This window comes from Pelmatolapia mariae, linkage group LG10_11 (assembly GCF_036321145.2).
Source record: "Pelmatolapia mariae isolate MD_Pm_ZW linkage group LG10_11, Pm_UMD_F_2, whole genome shotgun sequence".
In the NCBI taxonomy this organism is placed as follows: domain Eukaryota; kingdom Metazoa; phylum Chordata; class Actinopteri; order Cichliformes; family Cichlidae; genus Pelmatolapia; species Pelmatolapia mariae.
Genome location: NC_086236.1, coordinates 27,823,444 through 27,848,613, shown reverse-complemented (window position 1 = coordinate 27,848,613; position 25,170 = coordinate 27,823,444). Strand labels below are relative to the sequence as shown.

At 40.2% G+C, this 25,170-nt stretch overlaps 1 protein-coding gene across 1 annotated transcript; it reads right to left on the bottom strand.

Moving 5' to 3' along the window:
• Nucleotides 1–8,136: 8,136 nt before the first annotated feature.
• LOC134636681 (scavenger receptor cysteine-rich domain-containing group B protein) lies at nucleotides 8,137–17,431 on the bottom strand. The gene is made up of 11 exons (XM_063486781.1): nucleotides 17,220–17,431; nucleotides 16,371–16,403; nucleotides 15,726–15,764; nucleotides 14,949–15,251; nucleotides 14,779–14,847; nucleotides 12,161–12,475; nucleotides 11,842–11,910; nucleotides 11,449–11,517; nucleotides 10,976–11,290; nucleotides 8,997–9,092; nucleotides 8,137–8,889 (listed from the first exon to the last, which is right to left on the bottom strand). The coding sequence occupies exons 1-11, from the start codon at nucleotides 17,353–17,355 to the stop codon at nucleotides 8,573–8,575; spliced, it is 1,761 nt and encodes a 586-aa protein (XP_063342851.1). The 5' UTR covers nucleotides 17,356–17,431; the 3' UTR covers nucleotides 8,137–8,572.
• Between the last annotated feature and the right edge of the window lie 7,739 nt (nucleotides 17,432–25,170).

The window sequence follows — 25,170 nt, the reverse complement described above, 5'->3', positions numbered from 1 at the left end:
GTTTTGTATTGTGATTGTCATTTATGCTTAGAAATATTTAACCATATATGCTTAGAGGTGTATAATCGATTGTGTAGTGATAGGATGTGTGATCTTTAGTAGGCTGTAAGAGGCTTTGTGTGCATTCCAGGGTGTTCTGGTATTCAAACCCACATTTTGGGAGCATGGGAGAGGTCGTACCTTGTCTTATTGTTTTATGGTAGGATAAACGTATCTATGTCTGTTTTAGGCTAAGTGCATTTTGTTTAGATGAACTGCTGGACTTCCAGGCCAGCAGGGTTAGGAAGTCATTTTATGGACACACACACACACACACACACACACACACACGTGCAGGGTATTCTTTGTTCACATGCATACCTATGTAAGCTGTTATATGTTAATGACCCTATGCATATTCATGTAACCACAATAAAAGAGCAGTGTTACTGGGGAGCGGACGAGAGCAACTGGGGTCAAGCGAAGGAACGGCGCTTGTCCGGTTCTCTCCCGTGCACGTGAAACATGAAGAATGTTGCCTACTCGTGTCTTGCTTGCTGTGTAATTACATTGTCTTCAACGTTCCAGCGAATGGGTTCAAGCTACGAACCTATCACCGACCGTGGGTCTAATTTCGAATCTGCATTAATGAAACAACTTTGTGATACCTATGGTATAACTAAAAGCCGCACGACACCTTACCACCCTGCAGGGAATGGTAGTGTAGAACGTTTCAATCAGACCCTATTGAACATGCTTCGCTCACTAGAATCAGTTAGACAGAGTCGGTGGGTAGAAAATCTCCCAGAGCTCGTTCATGCTTATAACAATACTATCCATAGTTCCACAGGTTATGCGCCTGCCTATTTGATGTTTGGTCGACACCTGAGACTTCCCGTGGACGTGGCATTAGGCGTGGCCCCCCAGCAGGCGAGGCAGGATGTAAGTGAGTGGGTATATTCTCATCAACAGAAACTTTCCCTAGCTTATCATTTGGCTGGGCAAAGGATGTATAGTGCTGCCTCCCAACACAAAAGCCAGTATGAGAAGAGAGGTTGTACCCCCCCATTGTTGCCCGGGGAGAGAGTCTGGGTACGTGACCGAAACAGACAGGGCAAAGGAAAGCTGTGTTCCTGGTGGTCTGCTGAGCCGTATGTGGTGTTGGAACAGGTGGGAGATACAGGCTTAGTGTATAAGGTCAAACCAGAAAAGGGGGGTAATATACAAACTTTACATAGGAATGCCTTAAAGGTGTGCATTGCTCCTCAAACAGATTACCCCTCCTACGGAGGAGCCGACCACAGGCACTTCGGATTTCCCAGTGCCAGTGTTTTATGGGTTTTTACCCCCTACTGACTGTGTGTCACCTCACCAGAGTGACTCAGGTATGTCCCTTAGACGGTCCACTAGGACCACGCGTGGGATTCCACCAGAGCGTTATAGGGCGATGGAGCATTAGCAGGGACTGCTAATATTTCAGTGTGGGGGGATGTCATCCAGGAGAGGACGGATGTTGTTTTGCTTTGTTGTGTTTTAATGTGAAGTGTGTTTATTTACTTTTTATATTGCATGTTGTGGTTATATTTTGTGCAGTGTTTTATTTTTATTGCATGTTTTTGGTTACACCGTCAATCTGTCCTGGAGGGACTCCGCCCTTTTCCCATTTTACTGATTGGACACACCTGAGAGAAAAGGAGTGAGTGGTAATTTACAGCGAGTGCTGAGTAACACAGACAGGCTGGGAGAGCTTGGCGTGAAGCGAGCCAGGAGGATTCAGCGCCGACAAGCAAGGACGCAGAGCGAGGTGTCCGACTGCTGCAGCAACAGGAGGCCAGATTACGGGTCTGCGAGGACTACAGGCGGCGAGGCGGGCCGGTGCCGATAGGCGGTTACAAAGAAGCGGCGGACAGAGTTAAGAGCTCCGCCCACCCGGGCGCACCGGGGCGGAGACGAAGGCGAGGACGCCGCCGGGCTTCCCTCCTGCACCGCTTCACTGGATTTTTAATTAGTGACTTTTATACCGTGGCGGACGCCACTGGACTTTTAACGTTGTGTTTTATTGATTTTTATTGTTGCCTCCTGGCCAGGGCTGTTTTAATTCGTTTTATATTTTTAACTGTTTAATTACAATAAATTGTATTTTAGCCTTACAGTTTTTTAATCGTGTGCTTTCCCTTGGCTGCCCCACTGCTCTGTCCGTTTTTAGGAGGGTTTCTCTCTTTTTAATAACATCTGTGCAAAAAATTCACCTTCCCTCCGTTACACAAGCATATGCTGTCCAGATGGTCCCCATTATCCTTATCTTTAATAGGTAGGATTAACTCAGTGAAAATGTTGCGACTTCCAAAATTCTTATGTTTTTCAATGCCTCCCTATCCTGATTCCAAAATCCTTTTTTAAATCTCTAGACTCACTAATCACTTCATTTATTAGGAATGGTAAACATCCCAAATTGAAGAAATCTATTCTTCAAAGGCCCAAGCCGGTTGGGGGTTTAGGCCTCCCTAATTTCCAGTACTATTATTGGGCCGCCAATATCAGGTGTTTGTTGTATTGGAGACACTACCATCTCGAACCGTCACCACCAGTTTGGGTTGCCATGGAGTCATATTCAAGTGGGAAAATTTCTCTACCTGTGACTTTAGGTCCATCACTCCCTTTGGCATTGCCTCTACCCAGTAACAATATTGTCCAGCAGTCCCTTAGAATCTGGTCTCAGTTTAGGAAGAGTCTGGGTCTCCGGGCTTTCCCACTTCAAAGCCCAGTTGCAGCAAACCACCTATTTGTTCCCTCAATGGCAGATAATGCTTTTCATATCTGGCATAGAAAGGGCCTGAAATCCTTTGCAGACTTATATGTAGATGGACAATTTGCAAGTTTCTCTCAAATATCCACCAAATTTGGCATTGCTGCAGCTCAGTTTTTTTGTTTCTTACAGGCCAGACACTACGTGCAGACTGTGACAGCAGAATTCCCCCAAATACCTCCACACAATCCAGTAGACGATTTTTTAATGGTCAACCCAACCTCAAGGGGCATAATATCAGCCTTGTACAATTTAATTTACAATTTACAATGCTCTTCAGTAGCTGCTATCAAATCTAAATGGGAACAGGACCTTACCTTTCATATTACGGATGAACTGTGGGACTCTATCCTTGGCCAGGTTCACAATATATCAATGTGTGCTCGACATACACTTATCCAATTTAAGATAGTTCATCGGGGGCATTGGTCCAGGGATAGGCTGGCACACATATACCCAGGGGTGGAACCAGCCTGTAGAAGGTGTGGGAGTGCTCCTGGTACATTGTTTCATATGTATTTCGTCACTGATTTCTAGAATCAATTCAATTCCGATTCACAAGGTCCCGAATCGATTCGATCCACGATTCGATTCAATTCGATTTGTGGAAATTTTGCCTCAGACAGTCAGAAATATTATAATTCAGATCATGCATCAGTACATTTCCATATTTTTACATCTATAAAAAGAAAGCTGACACTTGTGAGACTTTATCAAAGGTGTAAGCATCACAGCAGATGCCGTTGTGTCAAAGTAGCTGAGGATAAAACACAGAAAAACGTGAAGGTGATTTTCCTGGCCTGGGATTTTATAAAAATATTCTGCAGTAGATCAAAAACGAAAGAAAACCATTAATCAACATATGAACATTACCTAATGCTGCTGAAGCGAAGCAGAGCAAAGTTACAGAGGTTTTAGAGACACAGCTAAGCGTTTTGCAATTTGGAATAATTTTAAAAAGTTTAAATTTGTTCAGTAGCCTATTGAACAGCAGAAATTAGGCTTTCTTTTCGGAAGTAAGTAAAAGGAAAAAACAGCGGCCGACAGCGCTGTAAACAACAGTAGACTTATGTGTAACAAGCAAGCGAATAATGCAGAAAACAGATTTTTAGATGGGAAACTGTTCTTGAAGTGTACTGTGAGAGAGAGAGAGAGAGAAAGCTGTGCATGAAGTGTGATTTTATCGTGGTGGAAGCAAAACAGCAAAAGTAAGAGGGAATTCATGACGATGTTTATGTGAAGCATAGTTTGCATCTTCTTTTGCTGCTGGTTCAGTCAATATTGTTTGGAGAGAGATAAACCTACAGCTTCAGAATCTAGCGCAAAAAAGACGTAAACACAAAGCGCGGACCCGCCGACGGATCAGAATCAGTGAGCTGTAGGCTTTCAGCCCTGACCGTGTCCGTGCCGTCGGGTGAGAAAGGCGACATCTCACTGATTCTGATCCGTCGGCGGGTCCGCGCTTTGTGTTTACATCTTTGTGCAGAATCTGTGTACCTGCTCTCATTTACTGTTTTAGCTGTTTGGTGGTTGTTGAAATTTTGTGAGGTTTAACCTGAGATTCTGGCATTTTGGGCAAAATAAATTTATATTAAAAAATCGATTCAGGATTTTAATGAATCGATATCACATTATCCAAGCTAGAATAGATTTTAATCGATAAAGTGATAATCAAAACCCACCCCTAGTCTTGAAGGAGTTCCCAGAGATACTGAGCACTTGTTGGCTCTTTTGCCTTCACTCTGTGGTCCATCTCATCGCAAACCATCTCAGTTGGGCTTAGGCCAGGTGACAGTGGAGGCCAGGCCATCTGGCTCAGCACTCCCATCACTCTCCTTCTTGGTCAAATAGCCCTTACACAGCCTGGAAGGTCATTGTCCTGCTGAAATATAAATGATGATTCAACTAAACACAAACTGGATGGGATGGCATGTCACTGCAGGATGGTAGCCCTGCTGGTTCACTGTGCCTTCAATTTTGAATAAATCCCTGCGTCACCACAAACAGTGTCACCAGCAAAGCACCCCCACACCATCACACCTCCTCCTCCATGCTTCACAGTGGGAACCATGCACATAGAGACCATCCGTTCGCCTTTTCTGCATCACACAAAGACATGGTGGCTGGACCCAAAGATCTCTAATTTGAACTCATCAGACCAAAGCACAGATTTCCACCCATCTAATGTCCGTTCCTTATGTTTCTTGGCCCAAACAAATCTCATCTAGTCCTTGATGGTTTTTGCAACTGCACTTGGGGACACATTGTATGTGAAGGTTCTCACATACAACCAAAGATCCTGGTAATCTAAGGAGCTTGGAAAGAAAAGTGACTGGACTTCTTTAAGTTTCTTGAAGACATTTCAACTATCATCCGAGAATCTTCTTCAATTCATGGGGACGCATTCAAAGTTTTTGCAATTTTCTACCAATTGCAAAAACCAAGGAGATGCTCTTTCCCTACTGCTGTTCTGCATAGGCCTGAACCCCCTCAGTGAGATCATTAACAAGACTGGCTATCGTCAGCCACCTCCTCTACATGGATGACATCAAGCTGTATGCCAAGAGTGAACGCGACATCGATTCACTGATCCACACCACCAGGATATACAGCAATGATATCAGAATGTTGTTCGGACTGGAGAAGTGTCAGTGATAACAAAGAGAAGGAAGGTAATCAGAACTGATTGGATCGAACTACCAGAAGGCAACATTCCAGACATAGAAGACAGCTGCAACCACCAAGTACCTACAGAGGGTCAGGCAAGTCCTGAGGAGTCAGCTGAATCGAAAGAACAAGATCCGGGCTATCAACACCTACACCCTGCCAGTGATCAGGTACCCTGTTAGGATAATAACTTGGCCAAAGGATATATATATATATATATATACAGTATATATGGTAAATGGACCGATTCTTATATAGCGCTTTTCTTCTCTCCCGGAGTACTCAAAGTGCTCTATACAACATGCCTGATTCACCCTATCACACCCATTCATATAAGCACTTTCTTCTATACTTTAGTGCTGTTTAGCTAACATTCATGCACATTCACGTTCCAATGGATGCATCGGAGAGCAACTGGGGGTTAGTATCTTGCCCAAGGATATTTGGCATGCAGACTAGGGGGAGCCAGGGATCAAGACCACCAACCTTCCAATCAGTAGCTGACCTGCTCTACCACCTGAGCTACAACCACCCCCAAAACCTACAACATATATATATGTATATATGTATGTATTAGGGGTGCAACGATACTCGTATCGATATTGAACCGTTCGATACAGTGCTTTCGGTTCGGTACGCATGTGTATCGAACAATACAAAATTTTTAATTTATTTTATCAACTTTTCTTCTGACGATGCTGTCTGTGTTGAGAGCTCAGTGGATCTGCGTTCGACTACTCCGCCTAGGCTGCACTGTCGAGCGCAGATCCACTGAGCACAGTGCAAGCTAGCAAGACAGAAGCTTAGCTCGTTGCAACATGGCAAATTGAACCTCCCCCACCCTCATTCAGATCTGGCCTTTGGAACTGTTTTGGTCTTCATGTGAAGTATGACCCTGAAGGTAAGCGCGTCATGGACAAAATTAAAACAGTATGTCGGATGTGCCACGCAATGCTCAATTACATGGGTGGGAACTAGTGCTTAGCGCAGTTTGCTCGTTAACGTGTTGACGCTGTCCAGCCCCACGCACGGGGCGATCCGCGGTAGCTCGTTAACGGAGATTTGCCGTGTTGTGGCATTAATGTCATTTCAGATTAACGCTGACAGCACTAGTGGGAACACAACGAATATGACTGCACATTTACTCCGACATCATCCTAGTGCAAAGACAAGTGGAAGCAGACAAAAACAACAAGCACGCATGCTACAAACTTTACCCAAGTCATTTAGACAGCCGTTAGCACATGATTCTCCTTATGGGGACCTGATATGTTTAATATGCTGCTGAGAGTATACCCCAGAAGAAGCGTATAGTATAGCTTTTATTTTGGAAAGAGCCATTTCTCTGTAATAAACTCTCTTTTCCAAAGATGAGGGATTTCTCCATGAGATATTTATGTTTTTATTACTTTGTCGTTTCAGCAACATTAAATTTAAAAACTGTACTTTTGAGTTAAAATATATATTTATAATTTTAATAAATGACAAATTAAAAAAGCATGAACATTTTTTGTATCGAAAAAATATCGAACCGTGACACCAAAGTATCGAACCGAACCGAACCGTGAATTTTGTGTATCGTTGCACCCCTAGTATGTATATATGTATGTGTGTGTATATATATATATATATACACACACATACATATATACATACATACATACATATATATATGTATATATGTATGTGTGTGTATATATATATATATATATATATATATATATATATATATATATGTATATATGTATATATGTATGTATGTATGTGTATATATATATATATATATATATATATATATATATATATATATATATATATATATATATATATATATATACATATATATATATATATATATATATATATATATGTATATATATATATATATATATATACACATACATACATACATATATACATATATATATATATATATATATATATATATACACACACATACATATATACATATATATATGTATGTGTCATGGTCCCGGTGCCTTCTCGGCTGACTCTGTATGGCTACAGGTGTTTTTGTTGTGTTGCGTCTCTCTCTCTCCTCCCGCGCGCTGCGCTCTACCGGGGCTGGAGTCATGACGACTCCAGCCCCTGGCTCTGACACCTGCAAGCAATCACCTCATCACCACACTCACTTCTTAAGGCGGCTGCTGAGAACGCTTCTTCGCTGGAATATTGTGTAACGCTCGTCAGTGTCAACACTAGATTCTAGCCATTTCCTGAGTTTTATTCGTGCCTGTGACTTATCAGCTCTCTTCTCCCTGTGCCAGATTCAACCTACCTGCCTGAGGACCGCCGTTTTGGTGAGCTTTTGCTGGATTGTAAGAGCCAAGCCTGAGCGGCAGAGGAGGATTGTTGTACATAGCCCCGTGTGTTTCCCTCCCCGTGCCTGTGTTTTCTGGAGACCCCTTCCCTGCGACCTTCACCTGTATATATCTGCACCTGGTGTCCGTTTGTCAATAAATTGTGAACTTCTGAGACAGTCTGCCTCTGAGTCTCTCCTGAGCCTGACAATATGTATGTGTGTATATATATATATATATATATATATATATATATATATATATATATATATATATATATATATATATGGATAATTATGGAATAAAAGCACAGTTATTTCATGTATATACAAGCTATAGCACATTTATTTATGTGTATTTCAGTGTTATAGATTATAGTATACAGTGTCATTTATGTTTTATCATACATATTTGTGGATTGTGGAGCAGAGGTTGTTCTGTAAAAATAGGTTTACTTTAATCCACAGACTTCCTCAAGTATATTCCTTAAGTGAAAAATAACATGTACAGTATATATTTTAACAAAAACAGAAAGACAGACAGTTAAAAGCTTTGCTTTTCTTCATTTATCAAACAACTGTGTACATTTTGTTTTATATAATATATTTATAAAGTGCTTAATAGGCTTATATAGTTATAGAATATAATCATAGAATGGCATATTAACTGTTTTTTATGTTGGTGATGGTGGAATATTACTTCAGCAATGTGGCAGCTGTTATTTACATAATGTACACAAGTCCGAGGACGGTACACCCACATCCTAACACATGTTGGTGGGAGTGCGGTTCTGCTGAAATCATGATGGCGAGCAGGTGACGCCAGCATCTTCAGAGTGGTCGCAGTTGTGTACATTCCAGGATATATGGGAGCAGCGCTGCAGGGATCTCTCAGTACCTCTGCACTTGAGGTTGTCTAGCAGGATTGTTCCCATGCCGGGCCCAAAGTAAGCTTCTCCCCGAGCTGCTATGGCTTCACCGCAGCCCACCTGACGGCAGACCACCTGGGCATCTGGGAGGTCCCAGGCATCATCGCACACTGTGCCCCATCCTGAATTCAAGTACATTTCCACTCGACCCTCACACCGGTGCTGGCCACCCACCAGTCTTACCATTCCTACATAAAAAACAATTCTTTTAAACTTTGAGCATTGATTGCTTTTGAGACTCAGTCCAGAGGAAGGTGACATTATTGTGAAATAACTGAGGGTATATGTGACTTACCTTCAGGTGGTTGTGTGGTGGTGGTGGTTGTTGGTATTGTTTCAGTTACTCTGAATTCACGCGCACTTGCAAGGTCAAAAAACTGGGGGTCAAAAGCTAAGGGGAAACAGAGAAGAAAGAATTATGCTCATGTATTCAAGGAATAGTCATGGAATATTAGGTCACAAAAGTAATATCACACTTATCTTCCAGTGATTTTGCTGACTTATAAGAAACCTGTTTGCTTCTTCTGTTCCTAGAAGCCAATAACACAGACACAGACTTTGCAGAGTCTGCATCATCATCAAGATATTGCCTCTGCAAAGTCTGTTTATAACAGTCTGTTTATAACAGACTATGTTTTTGTAAAGATGTTTTCCCTTATAGCCCTAATTTTCATGCACAAATTACACCCCCTTTATCTGTTCTAATTACTTACTAAAGGCAAAACTACTCAAAGCAACTGCTACTGTTAAAAAGAAACTGCATTAAAACATTTCCTGACTAATTTGGAACCAAGGATTTACAGTACATATAAAAGAGGATATTTGTGCTTTTGATTTAGCCTTAAAGAAGTCATATTTGGCATGGAGGCATTCAGTAACGCTGATGTGCCTTGACTCATCCACTGTTTTTCATGCTCTCTGGGCTGTTTCGTCCTCGAAGTACTATAGTCATGCATTGCAACTGGCCAGCCCAGCAGGGCGGGTGTAGATGACTGCATACATAGGTGGTATGGGCTTTTAGGGGAACTAATGACTTAAGAGTTATTCATATGTTCATATGCAGTGTTGGGGAGTAACGCTGTTACGTATTTAAAATACAAAATATGAGTAACTGTATTCCGTTACAGTTACCGTTTAAAAAGGTGGTATTCAGAATACAGTTACTTTGCTGAAATAAAGAAATAAATTACACGGCGGTATTTTCCTGTTTCATATGTTCGGCTATGCCCTCTCTATTTTTGACAAAACATGCATTAAGAGGCTCTAATGCCTGTGTCTCAATCTCATGTCCCATGTCACACCTACTTGCGGCCTGCATAATGACGTGAAGAAATATTTTAAAAAGTTATTCACAAAAATGATTTAATATGAAGGCAATAGGCAGAGTGTTACAGGCATTGCCCTAAAGAATGTAGTCTCATGGGCAGTGTAGTCCGTGCTGCAGGGAGAATGGACTGTCATACCCTTTATGTGTCTGTGAGCGAGGGAGGGAGAAAAAGGAGAGTCGAAAAGTACGAGCTGTCACTGACCAGAAGCGGGAGATGGAAGCATTCAAATATAATAATAACCACTGCAGCCAAAAAGAGTGCCCGACGAGCCCAGTTGTAAGTAAGCTATTAAGACTCGACTGTACACCTTTTTCGTGTTTTTCTCCGAAACAATAGGTTCTGTTGAAGCAGCCTTTCAACGCCTCTCTCTGTCTCTCGCTAGCAGAGTTGACTCAGACAACAAAGTAAAGCTAGTTTTCGTCTACGAGCCCGACACGGAACCCGACGTATTAGCCAGAGGTCCTTTTACTACGGTTCGGAGCCGCGGACATGTTTTCTATACGCGTGAAACAGTTTTCTATACGAGATCGCTGCAAAAAGTGCAGCCTTACCTAATGTCCAGCTTACTGTTACTCATTTTATATTAATATTTAAAAATCTAGTCGGTATTGGTATGGCGAGTAACATTCAGTAAAAGTAATAATTCACACAGCAATAGTACATTCATGTAGTTGTAAAAAGCATGATAATATAATAGGTAATCCAAAGTATTCAGAATACGTTACTCTCATTGAGTAACGTAACGGAATACGTTACGAAATACTTTTGGGGCATGTATTCTGTAATCTGAAGTGGAATACATTTTAAAAGTAACCTTCCCAACACTGTTCATATGACTATAGTACAGACATTACAGACATTTATCAAGTTCAGTATATGCATGTGCTATAAGTGTATGTTTAATGAAGCCTAGTTTAGTGCTGCGAGAAAATAAGTAAGGTCTTACGTGCGCAGATAACTCCAGCATCCTCATGATGGCCACAGTTGTGCTGACCCCACCCCAGGTGGAAGCACTGGGATAGCTCTAGTTCAAATCCACTACATTCCACATTGTCCAGCAAGATTGGGCCCGAACCGTGGCCAAAGTAGGCATTGGACTTGGCTGCAATAGGTGCGCCACATCCAAGCTGCCTACACACTACTTTGGCATTGGGCATGTCCCAGTCATCATCACACACTGTCCCCCAAACATTTTTGTAGAGGACCTCTACACGACCCTGGCAGCTACTGTTGCCATTTATCACACGAATGGCTGATGTAACTGCAAGAGGCGAAACACACGGATGCGTTATTGCAATTTTAGACTAGAAATTCTTTTCTTTGTAGATTACATTGCTGATGGTGCACAGTGTTCAATACTAAAAAAAACCAAAAAAACAACACACACATTTAATTTTTATACATCAAACAGAATGCTACCTTTTGTTTGGGTGGTTGTTGTTGTTGTTGTAACAGTTGTTGTTGTGCTTGGTGACTTGGTGACTGGAACTTTTTGTGTAGTTGTAGGAGAAGACAAAAAAAATACAATTACTTGATACATGAATACACCAGACAACCTGTTTATGATGGCAGGGTTAGGTTATGGAACACATGCACCACTTTGTTTTGTAGCACTGTGCGGCAGCATGTATATGATCAACAGGGGAAGAATGGCTCACCCTGTTGGTCATATATCAAAATGCACATTTTGTTCCTATTATTAATTATTAATCCAGGACAACAAATGGAACAGGCTGGTGAACAGAAGCTATAATCAGACTGAGCTTGTTTGCACAAAGTTGAACATAGTGTGTAGTGAATGGTACACTTTACCTTCAGTGTTCAATGTTCCCCACAGCCCTCTCGGGAGCTCTGTTGCTACTGGTGGTACAGTAGTGGACCCTAAAGTGGGTGAAAAATAAAATTTATACCAGTGCTTTATGAAATGCAACTAAATTCTGTGCAGACATTTGTGCTGTCCAGCTGGGATGAATCCGACTGATTTTCTGATACTTGCTAAAGTTTTGCCATAAGTTTCACTTCCACAACATAACTTTCACTCTGGCAGGCTATCATGCTAAAGTGTAATTGTGAACTTAATGTCTTAGTTGCAGGTGTGCTACTCATGCTAATGTGACAGTTCTAAGAGTACCGGTGCAGGTGACCCCAGCGTCCTCATGATGGCCACAGTTGTGTTTACCCCAACCCAGGCTCTTGCATTTAGTCAGGTCCTGCTCCGTGCCCTGGCAGTTGACGTTGTCCAGAAGAATCAGCCCGGTACCGTAGCCAAAGTAGGAGTTGGTGTGTGCAGAGACAGCACTGCCGCAGCCACTCTGTTGGCATACTACCTTGGCATTGTTGAGGACCCAGTCATCATCGCACACTGTCCCCCAGTTTCCCTGGTAGAAGATCTCGACTCGGCCCTGGCACGAGTTCTGTCCATTAACCAGACGGATGGTGCCATCTCCTAAAGTAAGCAGGAGAGGGAGGGATTTGTAGGCACTGATCTTGATAAAGCTTTTTCTTTACAGAGCATATTTATATACTCTGTAAGTTTTTATTAGATTCTCTATGTTTGTCAATTTGGGGGTATCAAAGGGAACAGCAGCTGCTGTGATTTGACACTGATACACAGAAAGAAGGCAATACAATGCACACTACAGAGACCAGAGGAAAAACCAAAAGTGAGGTGCTAAATTGACATCTAATATTGCACTAAGCACAGATGTTGTCATCATATGCCTCTTTGTGGACAAAAACAAGGAGACAATAGCCATTCTTATGTGTCCATCATTTAAGAAAGCCCTGAATTTGGAGGCCTTTACTCAGTTCCCACAGGGTTACATAGTGGTTAATGGAAAAGTAGCTAGATACGTCAACTTGTTAACTAAATTCTTCTTCTTCTTCTTCTTCTTCTTCTTCTTTTGGTCTCTCATGATTCTTTGGGGGATTATGAGAAAACACAAGAGGATGACTGCTACAAAGGCAAACCCAGCAAACAATAGGTATGGCCTGGAATTCATGAGGCCTTTGGGACGTGTTCAAAAGTTTCCATTATCCCACAAGTCTTTGAAGGTGAACTGAAATAATATATTGCTTCAGTTCTATTTGTGTTCCTTGATTAATGAAGTTGTTCATTTTGTGAGTCTTCCCGCATTTTTGACTGAGCACAATGACAAAATAAACCATTGTTCATTCTTTAATGCAACCTGCCCTTGCATTTCGTGGCAACATCTGGCATACCACCTGTCAGCAACAATTTGATTAGGGCGTGAAAACCATCTAAAGAAAAACTCACCTGATGTTGAATTCTTTACAGTATACAACATAAATTAAAGGTGTTCCCTGTGTCTGTGTCATACTTTGTTTGTTTATATATTACTTTTAAAATTTGTATTGCACTGATGTAAGTATATGAAAAACCTGATCTGCTTATTTAACAGCGAGGCAGTGCAGCATCTTTCGCTTAAAGCAATTTCATCACTTTTGTCCCCTGAAGATTAACTCCACACCTGTATGTGGAGTTAATCTTCACACCTGTTGGTTTAGATGCTTAGACCTACAACAACAGATTGGCTTGGGTGCATGATGGTATGGAGAAAAACAAAAAAACCCTCACTGCTATGTAATCAAACATTCAATTTCAAATTCACACACATCTGCCAGCTGCACATCCAACCAAAACAGAGTATTATAAGCAGGCATGCTTCTGGCCACCGGATGAATTCAATTTGTTGGTTTTAGTTCGTTCTCCCTTGGGGCTCGGGGTGTCACGGCCCATAGTTTTCTTTTGGGTTTAAGTATACTTTAAGTTTGAGCAGTTTTTTGTTTCATTTGAATCTTTAGTCAACCTGGGCTTTCTGTGTCATATATGTTTAGAGTTGTTGCTTTAATCTAGTTCTTTGTGCTATATTTTATGTTTTGTTTAGAGTTTGTTTTCTAGGCTTGTTACTATAATCTTTCTTTCAGTTTATGGTTATTGGTTATTCATATTATTCTTTGCTTTCAGTTTAACTTGAGTTTTTGTTTCTGTGCCCCGTTTGTCACTCGTGTCCTGCTTTACTTTGCTAGTTAGTTCTCTCCTGTATTGGTATTAAGTTTTATATCCCCTGTGTTGTTATCATTCATGTGTTTCACCTGTTCTTTATTTTCCCCAGCTGTTGTTTTTTCCAGGATTAGTCCCCAGCATATTTAAAGCCTCAGCTGGCCTTAGTTCTCTGTCGTGTCGTGCTGTTTTTGTTCACTGTTTTTTTTCCTGCATGGCTGCTTGTGAGTATTCCCTGGTTTTGGACTTTGTTCTTTGACACTTATTGGACTCCTGCTATGCTGGAATAGAGGTTATGGGTTTTTGTTTTATGCATTTGGGTCCACATCCATCATGAGAGAAGGACAAATAGCAAAAAGTGCAGTAAAACAGCAAGTATGAACTGAAAGTCTCTACAAGGCAGAGAGAAACTTCAGTTTTGAGGATCATTTTTCTGTGGGTAAATGATTATGATACAGAGTTAACACACTCACATACAAATTAGTGCAGCTTTAATTTTTATATGAACAAAGTGTCAGTCATAACATATTTATTATATTAATTTTCATGTTTTGCTGGGTTAGGTATCTGTTTCAACAATTTCTCTATCTATCTATCTATCTATCTATCTATCTATCTATCTATCTATCTATCTATCTATCTATCTATCTATCTATCTATCTATCTATCTATCTAAACACTGGCAGAAGAATACTCTCATTTTGATAAAAGCAGAGGGCACTTACGTAAACCAGATATGGACTGGGGTGGTGTGCTGGGTTCCTCAAAACCTCTGAACCCCAGCAAGGTTGGTTCTAGCGGCCGAATGAAAAGAAAAGCAGCAATTTCATTATGTTTATTCCTTTTTTTCCCCCTCCCACTAGGGGTTTTATCCACTTAGAATTTTGCATTTTACCTCTGCAGGTGACACCCACATCTTCATAGTGGTAACAGTTGTGGATGCCCCACCCCAAACTACGGCACTGGCTGAGCTCCATTTCACTTCCTCTGCAGTCCACATTATCCAACATGATGAGCCCAGTGCCCTGTCCAAACTTAGAGCTGCTGGACACCGCCACAGCCACCCCGCATCCCAGCTGACGACACACGACATTTGCATCCACCATGTCCCAATCGTCATCACACACGGTGCCCCACGAGCCGTTGTATTGCACCTCCACTCTGCCCTCACACCTGCTCCGCCCATTCACCAGTTGTACTTCAGAGAGATGAGCAGAAAATATTTGTCAGGCTTTCTCTCTCAGAGGAGACGTTTTGAAAACACGTGCTTCTGATATGAAGAAAAGAGACTGACCAGGCTCTAATGTAATGACAGGTAATAGGAAAGAAAAAATTCCTCTGGGAAAAAAAAAAGTCTAATCCTAAATTAAGGCTATCAATAAGCCACATGACTCCTTGGAAGTGAGTGAAACGGATGCAGGAGGAGGATAGGAGGTTATATAGCAATTAAGTAGGGATTAGAGAAATGGAGAGCTGGGAAAGTGACCTTGTTTAAAGAGCCCCAGGCGCTGTACTACCTTCTGTACTTTCTTTCACTGACATACAGCCAGATAGGTTTTCATGACGTGACTAGGATGCAGACAATTTTTTCACCCTGAATGTTTTAGGCCGTTACCAGATGGATGTGGATGTGTGGACTGGATGTGGAGGTCACTGTATAGTTCACACTTACCTTGATACTCCGTCTTCACTGGGCTTTGCACGCCACTGTCTGAAAACAAAGGGAGGATTGGACATGTGAGAGAAAGTGAGAGAGTATGGTTAAATTATTTGATGAAAGGTGGTTCTTGTTCTATAGTTACTGTACACTATATCTACTATATCTATTTTCCTGTAACATGAGACACAGACTGAAATCACAACAGCAGGGCTGTTCAGACTGTACCCGCTGCTACAGAAATATGTTAGCATCCTGCTTTAACTTTTGCAAATACTCTCATCAAGTACAGCTGTACTTTATATTAAGCTGACTACATCGAAGCATTTTCATGCTAAAGTATATATATTGCTATGCAAAACACAAGGGGTCCATATGCAACCCTGTGATGTGAGGCTACATCCCACAATGGATGGAGGACAGTCTAACGCCTGAAGACTAATACAATATCTCAGATTTCAGCACCGAACAAAGACACTAGAGAGATAACCATTGCACCCAATGTGGGTCACTTCACGGGCTGGTCCCGTGTGTTTGTGACTCTGAAACATGAACATACATGAAACCTAAGGTCTCATGCAGGGTTTGCATTTGTTTTCTGGAAGAGCGAAACGCAAGGAAATAGAAAAGTAAGTGGCGATTAACTTGGATGTTACTTACCAGGTAAAGCCCGTCTGCTTATTTTGATGTCCCCTGAAGTTAAAGCACAAAATTAAAAGGTTAGTGAGGCACACGTTTTGTCATCTGTTGGCTCTGTCCAGAGACAAAAGCAGTCATGTGCTGTCAGCACATTTAAATAAGTTGCTGTGCCCACGTGTTGATTCAGTGAGTCAAATTGATCTTGTCTCACTTCAAAAACAACTGCAGGGCTTTTAACCAGCTATTGCTGTGGAAACACTGGCCAGGCAGTGGCTGTGGACACAAAAGCACTCATCTACAGGGAGTTTACTTGCAAGTACACCAGGTTCTTGAGCATTATTAGTGCCTCGAATGTGCTTAAACAGTGGCACAGAAGAAATCATCTCATGTGTCACAAACTGGCTCAATTCATCTCCATGGCAACATTTTCTGTTTTGGGAGATGTCCCAAATCTCAAAGTGAATTCATGGATTAGACAGTATGTTGAAGGCACTCACTGAAAAAAATAATCTAATGGAAGTGTACATCATACTTAAGATTTTAGACTTCTTACAGCCACAGTCCAGTCTTTGGTTAGTGGGAATATGTCCCCTATGGGAAATTACATAATTTAATAAGCTGCTCTATCCAAAACTGGTCACTGAGAATCTGAAAGAAAAGCATAAACTCCTTAAGCTTTTCCTTTTGTCACATTGTAATGGACAACAATGCACAGCAATGATGATGCAGATCAAACATAATTTGTTGTCTACTATCACATGACATGACGTAAAGCTTTCTGCATTATTACATTCAGGTAGCATCATGAGTGAACGGTCTTCCCTTATGTGCAGCAATTCATTGAACTTACTCCCATTTCCAAGCACTCACCAAGTCTCAACAGAATGCTGAGGGCTACCAAGACGAGGGTTCCCAGCAGAGAAACCAGGAGCCAGACGGCTGGGTTCCAGCACTTGCATTCACTCTCCACCACGCGCTGGCCTCGCATGGCTCCCTGACTGGCCATCCGCCTGCAAAACACAGATTCACACTCGCTCAGTCCCTCTAATTTGGTGTCCCGTAATGTTGAGATGTAACCAGTGGGCTAGACTTTTCTACTACAACATAGCAGCCAGCTGTTTTTAATCCTGGTTCAGACAAACCTAATTAGTAGTATTGGATTGTTTTCACTGATTAAGCCCGAAGCTGTTGGTATTGTATTGATGGTAGTCTGAGGTCAAGCCTGATAGAAGAGGGCAGCTCAGACAAAAATCTTTCCCAGGAATCACATGACACTGGTTGTTTCCCAAGTGACACGAAAAGGATGTGAGGAATCTCTGTTTTCATTCAAACAGCCACCCACGTTTCACAGATATCAGGACATGCCACCATCTATTAATGGTACTGCCAATACAACAAGGAGAATACAGACAACAAAGTGTTGTGTTACATTGCAGTTTTGTAAGCACAAAATGGACACAGTGGTCAGATCTGGCAGCAGGATGACATCTGTTGCCCTCATGGTTGAAAGTGAGGAAGGTTAGCTTGTGACCATTATCAGCAGCTGGAGAAGGCTTGTGTTACAAGCACAGTTGGATACCTGTGTCATTTTTTCAAGGGGTTTTCCATCAGGCAGAGAATATTGGGATTCACCGACAAATCACTCAGTAATCATAGTCAGATAGTAACGTAACCAGACTCTAAATACCCTTCATTCTTCAGAACTGAGAAACTGAAATGAATGACATTTATTTAGTACCGCAAATGAATTAAAAGAAAAATGTATAAGGATGCACAGTAGTGGTGCAAAAAGGTTTAAAATTTTCAACATAAACTGCACAGTAGCATTATACTGAAAATCCAGTTCAATTTTATTTATATCTCCTTCGCATCTAGTTGTAGTAGTAGTGGAGACTTCCTCATCATTAGTGTTATTATTTTTTCACCTTAAAAACTTAAACAAATTTAACAATAAATTAAACAATACTGTTTTTACAACATTTTTAAGGACTTAAAAAAATAAATGTCAGATGTGGCAATACAAGATAAATTAAAAATCATATATGGAAATTAAAATTTAATTAATTTTTAAAACAAAGTTGTCAGATGGTTCAATAAACTCCCCATTTTTAAAATAATTTGTTGGCCATTATTCATTTCACGGTTCAGGCTTTAAACAACAGTTGCCTCAAGATGTTTTATATTCTAAGTTACAGGACCTACAGTAATACAGAAAAAAATACAAAATGTTTTGCATAGTAGTATGCTTTATTAATATCAGTGCTGTTGTCTTTGAAGAAAAATAAATACAAACAGCACATTAATGTGTTATGGTATGTTACAGTATAGTTTCAATCAAAATCGTGCCCTTTTACTTTTTAGAAAGTAGTAGTAGTAGGATTTTACTTTAATTTCACAGGAAAAACTATTATGAGGGCAAGGACAAAGACAAGGGCATTGCAAAAACTTCTAAAATCTGAGTGTTGTGAAACTTATTTGTTCCTTAAAAACAGGACTGGAAGGGAACACAGTTTTCAGTTAAGTATAGAAACACCAGCGAATTGTGTCGTAGATGTATTTAGCTAAGGCTGGACCTAAATTTCCTGAACTGCTCAAATCAGTTTCAGCCTGATCAGAAGGTTTGTGTTCTGTTTATATAATTCAAACATATACATTTATTAAACACCCTGATCACTTTTTTTTTTTTAGTATCCAGTTCACCTTGATGTTATAGGACTGGCGTGTGAAGCCTGTTTTCATTTTGCAGACTCAATTCTTCATCAACGATGAGGAATTTTGCATTTGCTCAATTCCAAATTTCCCATGGAGCTTTCAAGCAAAGAATCAAGAAGTGTTGTTAGAAGCATGTGGTTGTTTGCCTCTTTGCTCATGCAGAATTCCCCCCTGACCTTACACAGGAATGTGTATTAGGGGATGATAAGGGGAGAATTTGATATTGGCCCCTTGAGATAGTGGACATTCCGGACCTAGGGGGCACAAAAAGACATTTCTGCTTTCTGTGGTCCCCATCGTCAGGCAAAAACGCTGTTTCCTGCAATCTGTCACTAGAAACCTCCAAAATGCTTAGGCACCTGATGACACTGTGGGGGCGCCTCTAGTCTCCTTGGAGAGCATTAGGCAAAGAGACAAAGGCATGTGAGGGGAACATTAAAATATTTAGCAGCTCTACGGTATAAATATAACTTTTGGGGGCTCGCTGAGGCAAATTTAACACACCACTTTTGCAAGGCCATTTAGTGACAAGAAAACGTAAAAGCAGAAACTCTGGACTAACATGTTTTCATCCAGGTCAGTTCCATTTGCTTTGTCTCCAAAGGTGCAGTTCCAAAGGCCAGAAGCCCACAGAGAAGTCATTGCACATCCAATTGGGAGGTGGGGATTTTAACACCAGCGCAGCACTGGAGAACCACGGCTGTCTCATTTGCAGACTGTACCAACAAACCAGTTGAAACTCTGGGACAAATGGCTCAGTTATGAGGGATGAAAAATAATCTAGTCCCCAATGTTATGTTTTTCAATACTCCATTCATGGTAGGATGTAGCGCAGATCCGCTGGGGAATAATGTTGCCTTTTGTGTCAGCTCTGCTTCCCCTCCCTTCTCACAGAAATAGCTGAAAGATCTCGGCCCCACAAAAATACCCCTTAATATCGGAGAAAAAGCAGAGAATAACACTGTCAGTCCCTTTAACGGAGACATTTTTGTGCCATTGAAATAGAGAATTGGTGGGTTTTTCAACATATAATCTCACTGTAGATATTAAAAAAGTGATACTCCTTTAGTTTTTCTGACAAATTATAAAAGAAGAAAGAACTCTTAGAGAAAAGTACCTCAACAAATTTAACACTACATGATTTTAATGTTCTGAGATCAGTGTAAATGTACAGTTATACAGCAATGTACACTTATCGGTCACTTCAGTGACAGATAAAAGGTAGATTTAAAGACATTAACATCCACTGACTTGTCAAGTTCGATTCATGTAAAAATGGTCATGATGATCAAAGACAGCATTTGAAATAAAGCAATATAAACTCAATATTTCATATAAAAAAATACATACCTGATGTAAAAATGATCTTGCCCCACAACAAAAAATTAAATAAAAATAAAATAGGTTTCTTCCCAACAAAAAAAAAAACTACAAAAATGTCATCAGAGCACAAATAGCTGGCAACTTAATTCCAAAAGTCACACAGAATATACAGAAAGTTTGCGTAGAAATGGAGGCAGGGAGCTCAGAGTATCCAGCACTACGTGTTTTAGGTCTTTCATCTCCTTAACCCTGCTTGACTATAAGTACCTGGATTCAGTGATAGAGATTACGTAAAACAATAAATACCAGAGCATTGTATGTTAATAGTCAAACGCCCTGTACCTGTCTATGCTTAAAAGAACCAGGAGGGGCAAAAAAAAAAGACAAAGACAATGAAAGCTAACCCTTCACTGGTACCCCCGCATCTCCAGTTTCAGGTAGTGCTCTCAGAAGGTGTGGTCCTACTCATCCCTGCACACACTTGCAGAGAGGGACAAGGCTGTGGCTTAGGTCCTGTGTTTGTGTGTGTGTAGGACTCTCCCACACAGAGGTGCTCTAAAACAGGGGAGCTGTGGGATTTTGAGGCAATTATTCCCACTGAAAGCTGATGACTGACAAATAAGTGAAAGCATAAGGCAAAGCACTCTTTACCTTCTTGTATGCATGACGGTAAAAACAAGCCTGTTTGTTTGCTACAAAGGCATAACTTATGTGCAGTGTGGAACTTAGATGAATGTTTTGGGTAAAGATTATGTAAAAGCTTCTTTTTTCTTTTTCCCCCCACAAATTACTGCCTACCTTGCTTAATCTAACATCTAACACTCCAAGTGAGTTGGCTAAGGTGTCTCTGTGATTATATTTCAGATACAGAAAATATTTTGTAACTACTTCTGTTATATGAGTATTGACAAGGAAATGCCTGGAGCCTCTGAATCATAGAGCAGGTTAACAAATTACTGCCAAAGACTAATTCCTTCCTGAGGTGCAGAGAAACGTGTTGGCTGTTCATAGCCTTTGTCTGTGATTCCAAGGACTAATTCAGGGCTCCTTCCTTCAGTGGCACCCAAAACAGTGGCTTAGCAAAAATATAAGGATTAAGTTACACCAGGCTAACTTTCCAAACCTCTCGGAGAATACAAAGAAACAACCACCATACACACAGAGCAAGTCTACATATTTTGAGGTGACCAACTGCTCTGTCTTGAAAATCTATTGTTGGCAACTTTTTCTGTAAATGGGTTAACATATATGGTGGGAAGCAAACAAATATGAATATGACAATTAAAGAGTTAAAAGTTAGTCACTTGTACACAGAACCACATTTTTAAATGCATTAAGTTTAAGTTAAGAAAGGGTCATTTGCTAGCAAAAAGCAGCTAATATTTTACATCCAGCTCAAAGGCGCACTGTCTTTCATTTGAAGTCAAGTTTCTGGGGAGATAAATATTCACTCATATCTTGCTAATATTTTTGGTCTTTTTTTGCTTTTTTCCTGTAAATTAATGTTAGGTTAAATTAAGGTTTTCAGAGTCCTATTGCATGCGTGCAAACTGTTTTTAACATGGGTGAAAAACCATAATTTAAAATGCCATTTTTAGTCGCTGTCATCATCATGCGTGAAAAATTGCGGTAGCAACTAAACTCATGGAGCTAACGTTTTATTCCTTTGTATTTTATTATGGAATGCAATCATCTTAAATTAGTTAGGGGACAGAAAAGAAACCTTATTTCAATTTTCTATTCATGCCACAATTTTCTGTGGACAGTACAAACATCTGATGCAAAATCTCTGCACATCTGAATGAGTGGCAGTTGGAGGAGGAGGAAAAAAACTTGCTACATTAAAACAAAGAAAATGCCCCCATGCTTTCTGGCTAACTGCTGGTATATTTATTAAGTTGTAAAGATGCAGTTGTGGAAAAGAAAATTTACACAAGACTCTATGTAGTCCTATGCAAAACAAAGTTCAACCCATGATTTTTATAGTTTGTAGAACTTAATTAGTCTCTCTTTGTCAAATCTTTGAAGTGAAATTTTGGCCCACTCTTCTTTTATAGCATTTTTCCAGGTCATTGAGGTTTGGGGGCATTTGTTTATCCACAGTTCTTTTAATACTTTGGTATGCAGAGAAGCTCATAGTCAACTCAATGACTGCAAGGTGGCCAGAACCTGTGGCTGCAAAACAAGCCCAAATCATTACCCCTCCACCACCGTGCTTAACAGTTGAGGTGACTGTGCAGTGTAATTTCAGCATCCAGTAAGAACTAATAACATCAATCTGACTGGATCATCAGTATGACAATATTAATCTCAACTCACGTATAAGTTTAAAACTATTTCATAAACCAAAACATGGCATCATCAGCTGTATATTGTTTATACTATACATTTGTCAGAAGTAGAAATACCAAGTCTTTATGTATTAAAATATCTGTAGCAAAAAATAACAAATGGAGTAGGTTTAATCACTTTATTCAATAAGTTGGACAGTGCATTAAAACTGTAAATTTGAAGCATTTAAACAAATAGAATCTGCTGAAAGACAGTAAAATGCTCCTTTCCAGTTGAGGGCAGATATTGTGTCTTTGCAACTATGAGTGATCATTTCAAGTAGCCATGTGATTGACTATTGACTGGGCCCAGATCTAAAATAGTTACCAAATAAAACAATAAGACAGTGGTCTACATTAAATCATTGATGTTTAGCGATTTGTAATCTGCAAAGATGCGTTATTTAAAGCCAAAAGGGTTAGACTATAACAGTATTAGGAGCAATTGATGGAGTCTGCAGACATGTTATACTAAACAATATCTGTTTACTGGAGGAAGAGACTCCACCCTCTTCAGCCTCATTACCAGTTAGAAGACAGAACATAAAACATAAGGGGGTGTAACTGATGCTCCCAGGATGCTGAGAAATGTCTAAAAGAAGTAGGAGAACATTTTTTTCTCATAGCTTTTCATTACTGCAGTCAGTGTTAAGGATTAAAAAAAATAATGACACTGTATTATTTTTAAATACTTAATATTATCATGTTCCATATCCATTGCGTTATGCTTTTATGCAGCACACAGTATACAGGTGACATGTTTTTTCAACACGTTTTTGGGAATTTGCATAAAATATAAAGGGGAAGTTGGAAGAGCACAACCTGATCTGTTTGATCTATGACCTTCACTACAAGTCAGAAATCCCCCAGGATTTACCAGCACTTTGAAAAAGAATCCCTTTGTTAACTAGGTGTCTATTATTTCCTTTATAGTGGTGTTTCCCTTTTATATTGTTAATGTGAAAGACGGATTTTTTGTGGGATCAGCTTACATTAGATTTACGGAAGCATGAAATTAAAATTAGGTTCCAATGTTTTCTCTATAGCTCGGTTGAAGGGCATTGTGTGATACCTCCATGGGCTGTTTTCCAGCATGGACAGGCCTACTTTCATTTAATTTCCTACCGTAATTTTACTTGATACTGCTGTAAGTCTAACTGTAATTTTGGGGGGGGGGTTGTTTTTCAAACCATTACATCTCTTCACCTTTCCAACAAAGAAGGATGGAAAAAGTATGCAAAAAGAATGATTGATTTACTGATATTAATAACCGTATAAAGCCTTTCAGTTGCTGCAAGTTGCTGCATGCTATAAAGTGCTATAAGGTGGCTTTTTAAAGCCATGCATAATTTGTTGAAATGCTGCCATCATATTCAACTGCTAAAGTAAGACAGTGAGCCAGCATGCACTAGGTTAAGTATGGAGTTCCACGGGGCTCCATGCTAGGACCACGTCTATTTACATTATACATGCTTCCCTCAGGCAGTATTATTCAAAGGCATAGTATACGTTTTTGTTGCTATGCAGATGACACCCAGCTTTGTCTATCCATGAAGCCAGATGACATGCACCAGTTAGTTAAACTGCAATAATGTCTTAAAGACATAATGACTTGGATGACCTCTAATTTTCTGCTTCTAAATTCGGATAAAACTGAGGTTACTGTACTCTGCCCTTCAAATTTAGAAACATAGCATCTAACCAGATTCCTAACCAGGAATTATTTTTGACCAGGATATGTCCTTCATTGTGCATACCAAACAAATACGTACGACTGCATCTTGCATTTGCGCAGTATCTCTAAAATTAAAAACATTATTTTTAGAGCTGCACTGAATGTAATTCATTATTATCAGATTGTCCTAAAAAACTCCTCAAAAGCTTTCAGTTGATCCAAAATGCTGCAGGGAGCTGCACTGACAGAGATTAAAAAACAGAACATAGTTCTCTAATATTAGCTTCTATTTATTGCCTCCTTATTAAACCCAGAGTTAAATTTAAAATCCTTCTTATCACATACAAAGTCTTGAATAATTAGGCACCATCTTGCCATTAAGGCTTCATAGTATCATATAATGCCAATAGAGCACTTTGCTCTCTGACTGCTGGTTTACTTTTGTTTCCTAGGGTATTTAAAGGCAGAGCCTTCAGGCCCCTCTTCTGTGGAACCAGTTTCCAGTTCGGATTTGGGAGCCTGACACCCTCTCTACTTTTAACATTAGACTTATAAGTTTACTTTTTGATAAAGCATATAGTTAGGGCTGAAGCAGGTGACCCTGAACCCTTAGTTAGAGTGTAAAAGCCCTAGGTTGCTAGGGGCTTCCCACGATGCACTGTGTTTCTTCTTCACTCACCTTTTTCACTCACTATGTGTGTATACGTCACTTTGCATATAAACATCAGTTATTATTAATCATTGGCACTCTTCCATAACTCGTCTTCTGTCCTGTCTCCCC

Coding starts and splice junctions, on each gene's coding strand:
- LOC134636681 (XM_063486781.1), bottom strand. CDS start 17,355: ATGGCCAGTCAGGGAGCCATGCGAGGCCAGCGCGTGGTGGAGAGTGAA. Junction 16,404..17,219: donor CAGCATTCTGTTGAGACTTG/GTGAGTGCTTGG, acceptor CTTTAACTTCAG/GGGACATCAAAATAAGCAGA. Junction 11,911..12,160: donor CGCTGGGGTCACCTGCACCG/GTACTCTTAGAA, acceptor CACCCACTTTAG/GGTCCACTACTGTACCACCA.